We start from the raw sequence: 3,515 nt of genomic DNA on the forward strand, positions 1-3,515 counted from the left end.
TTTGCTGATCACATACGTCACGTATAATTTTATTAAATTCTTGATTAAAAGAGATTTAAGGCTACTAAGGTATTTCTGACACTGAATTCACATTCAGGGACTCAAAATATGTAAGAGGATATCATAGTGTTACGTACAGACCAAATTTTTTTTGTACTTCTGAAATCGGAAATAAAACTCAATCGATGCGATAAAAGTTTGAAAACAGGGAATAAAACAGAAATTAGGTATCGGTCACATGAAGTAGAACGATTTCGTGCTCACCGATTGCGTAATCAGCATTCATTTCGATTGAGGCTTATCAATTTATAAAAAATTACACAAAATCTACGAATTTTTCGACTTAATCCTCACTGCTTGGATTTATCCGAAGGTGGATTATAAAAAAGATTTTAATGAATAAACCAAAAATTAGATAAGAGTCGGACACGTCAAATAGAATGACTTCGTGCACAATGATTGCTTATTGTGAAAGCTTCATAATCAGTGATAATACAATTTGTTGACTTTCATTTCCGAAAACATAATCGGTGCGCAAGGAAACAATGAGAAAGAGATCAAGTGGAGTGATAGAAAGTCGAGGAATATTGATAATTTGTTGGCTGTGTGCATCAGCACACGTTGTTACGAATACGCCGAACGGAGCAGACTTTTGCTGTATAGAATAAAGTCTATCGTGAAAGATCTTGCTTTTTTGTTAGGATCTCTAATAAACAAAAATAGCATGCTTTTTGTATGATAGATCTAACTTAGTTACGTACAGATACAAAGAATATCATAAAAATCGGTTGAAGCATAAAAATAATAATAAACATAGTTCTCATTGCTCACCAAGTTCAAGTCCTCCAGTCGCGTGCGAACGCCTTTGACCATTTCTTCTCGTTCCCCGTGGCTGTGCGGGCACGGGTACAAAGACGCGTGGAACCCCGTGCAAACTTTCTTGATCCGACTCTTTAATTGCTCTCCTTGGAAAAACGCCACGAAGACTGTTTTGTACATTTGATTACCCTGAAATAGGAGGGTTTCAAGAAACTTTATATTCTCCTCCACGAGTTACGTAAAAGTTCTGACACAAAATCAAGCTCTTCAGTAAAATCTGTTCACTAGTTTGAAATTAAGTGATTGGTGAGTCACGAAGCAGACTGATTGCCTAATTAGTACACTGCAAATTTTACACATTTATGGAAAAATAGTATATATAGAGAATATAAAAGATTGATTCATCGAAAATATAAAAAAATTGATTCAATGTCCAAGGAGACACAAATTATTTTTTTTTCATTTAAGCTCCTCTGACTTTGATTAGATTCATTACAGATGCATCTGTTCAGTTCAAAATTAATATTTTAAACTATCTTTACATGCCATGATTACAATCTTTTAGGAAAATATTAGGGGATTTTAAGTTCACCAATTATTGCTTCTGCCTTTAGGAATAACTTATCTTGGCTTAAACTTTTAATAAGTTTGCCTCTTTAAGGATCGTAGATGTGGTACTGCTACAAAATATGATTCAGATACATAGTTTCACAGCATGGATTACTGACGATACCGACACGAGATAGAGAAGCTGCTATGTTATAATGATTGACTCTAATGTGGTCAATAGTTGATGCAAATTCTGTATTGAGGTTCTTATAAGAGAATCACGGAAATAAATAATATCGAAGTAAAACTATTCGAAATATGTTTTTCCTTTATATGTGCCATCGGTTAGCACTGTATTTGTTGCGAGAAGATAAGCTATTTTTCTTAAAAGAGATAAGATCAGGAAAGAAGTTGTTCAATATCAACATTATTTGTCATAACAGCGGATTTTGTCAGTATCATCATTATCAAGTATTCCTTTGTGTAAGGGAGTCCAATAAAACTTGACATAGAATTTTCATGCTAGAAGTCTGTATATTTTCTTGTCATCTCTAATACATAAGGTGTTCCAGAAAAAGTGTTAGAGCCGAAGAGAGGTGATTCTGTGAGTATTTGTGAACAACAATTTTCTTTGCCAAAAAGCAAAGTGAGGCATGGTTTTTAAATTATTAACGAAAAATACTGACCAATGAGAGCACGTGTAGGGCCCGCGGCAAGTTACCGCCGAGCGTCACCATCCTAACCAGCCTATCCGTGGCTGGGCGCGGGCCCTACGCGTGCTCTCATTGGTCAGTGTTTTTCGTTAATAATCCAAAAATCATGCCTCACTTTGCATTTTACCAAAGGAAATTGTTATTCAGAAACACCTAAAAAATCATCCCTTTTCGGCTCTAACACTTTTTCTGGGACACCCTATATATNTTATACATACATAAATATTGTATTTTGATTCTTCTCTTCTAATATTTATCTTTCAGGTAGGACAATCAAAGCAAACTTATTCCTGCTTTCAAAATCAATATTTATGTTTGTATTTATACATATGTAAACGTTAACAGATCGCTATCTCAACTGTGTTATCTTCCCTGTCAATTTTTCAAACGTCACGAGAGATCGGGGTGATTCTTGTATCAGTTGAGGCTTACAGAAAATGATTCATCTCTTGTTCAAAAATACATTTTTTTTTTTAACAAACGTCAACCAAGCGTAAAACTTGTTACGTAAACCAAAAAAATTAGTGTTCTAAAATAATGCAATGAAATAGTAGAAAGCATAAAAAAAATGATTGAAACCAGCAATAATTTTTCGTTTTTATGAGGGGTGTCAATTAATAAAAATGAATTTGTATTTGATAGTTTTATCGATATAAAAACCAAGATAGTATTAACAATAAAATCTTACCGAATGCTTCAGGTCCTTGGTGTACGTGATTTTAGAGACAAATACAATGATGAAAACATATACGATAGAAAAGTACGTTAATAGAATTGATATTGTAATTTAATTTTAATTAACCCTTATCCGGCGACTTATTATGCAACGAGTCCATTAGACACGCTTAGCCCGGATAAAAGTTACTCTCATAGATCAATATAGAAAGTAAATTAGAAATGAGCATGAACTAACAGTTGTTGGGTCCTCTAACGGCTTGTCGAGCTCAGCTTGACGTAAAAATACGTTTCCACGTGATATTCGCCACAGCATCCTCTCGAAAGCCGGAACTCGTTCTCGATTTATCACCCCAGCGACGAACCTGCAACAGAAACAGTTCTTATCATATAGAGCTAAAGGGCAACTAGGGGAGAGAATAATTCAAAGCCGTATATTCAATCTCTAGAAAAAAATAATTTTCGTTTCATAATACTTGATATAATTCTAATAATTCATGTTATTAATCGCGAATCTAAAACCTGAGGGTATATCTGAGAGTGAAAGGATTGTTTGAAGGGGATATGGACAGACTGTGGGGAAGGAGAGAGAGGGAGAGATCGGAGACATCATCAAAAAAGTAGAAATAGAATAAACAAAGAGAAGAGGAAAGAAATAAAGATAAGCGAGACACATAAAGGGTGAAGACAATAAAAAAGGGAAAGGACAATAAATAAGTAGTAAACAATAAAAACAAGACAGAGGTGCAGATTTTATAC

At 34.3% G+C, this 3,515-nt stretch overlaps 1 protein-coding gene across 5 annotated transcripts in view; it reads right to left on the bottom strand.

The window, feature by feature from the left end:
- Vha100-2 (V-type ATPase subunit a family protein Vha100-2) overlaps nt 1–3,515 on the bottom strand; it is a 48,569-nt gene that overhangs the window by 9,078 nt on the left and 35,976 nt on the right. For 3 of the 5 annotated variants that reach the window (XM_018026900.2, XM_018026904.2, XM_018026901.2), the window contains exons 6-8: nt 2,995–3,121; nt 2,770–2,784; nt 832–1,008 (exon numbers count right to left, since the gene is read on the bottom strand). In XM_018026900.2, the coding sequence (XP_017882389.1) occupies nt 832–1,008; nt 2,770–2,784; nt 2,995–3,121 (319 nt within the window). The remainder of the gene's footprint in view (nt 1–831; nt 1,009–2,769; nt 2,785–2,994; nt 3,122–3,515) is intronic. The other 2 variants (XM_026814713.1, XM_026814712.1) reach the window with 1 other exon arrangement.

This window comes from Ceratina calcarata, unplaced genomic scaffold (assembly GCF_001652005.2).
Source record: "Ceratina calcarata isolate Rehan_Ccalc_2016 unplaced genomic scaffold, ASM165200v1 scaffold394.2, whole genome shotgun sequence".
Taxonomy (NCBI): domain Eukaryota; kingdom Metazoa; phylum Arthropoda; class Insecta; order Hymenoptera; family Apidae; genus Ceratina; species Ceratina calcarata.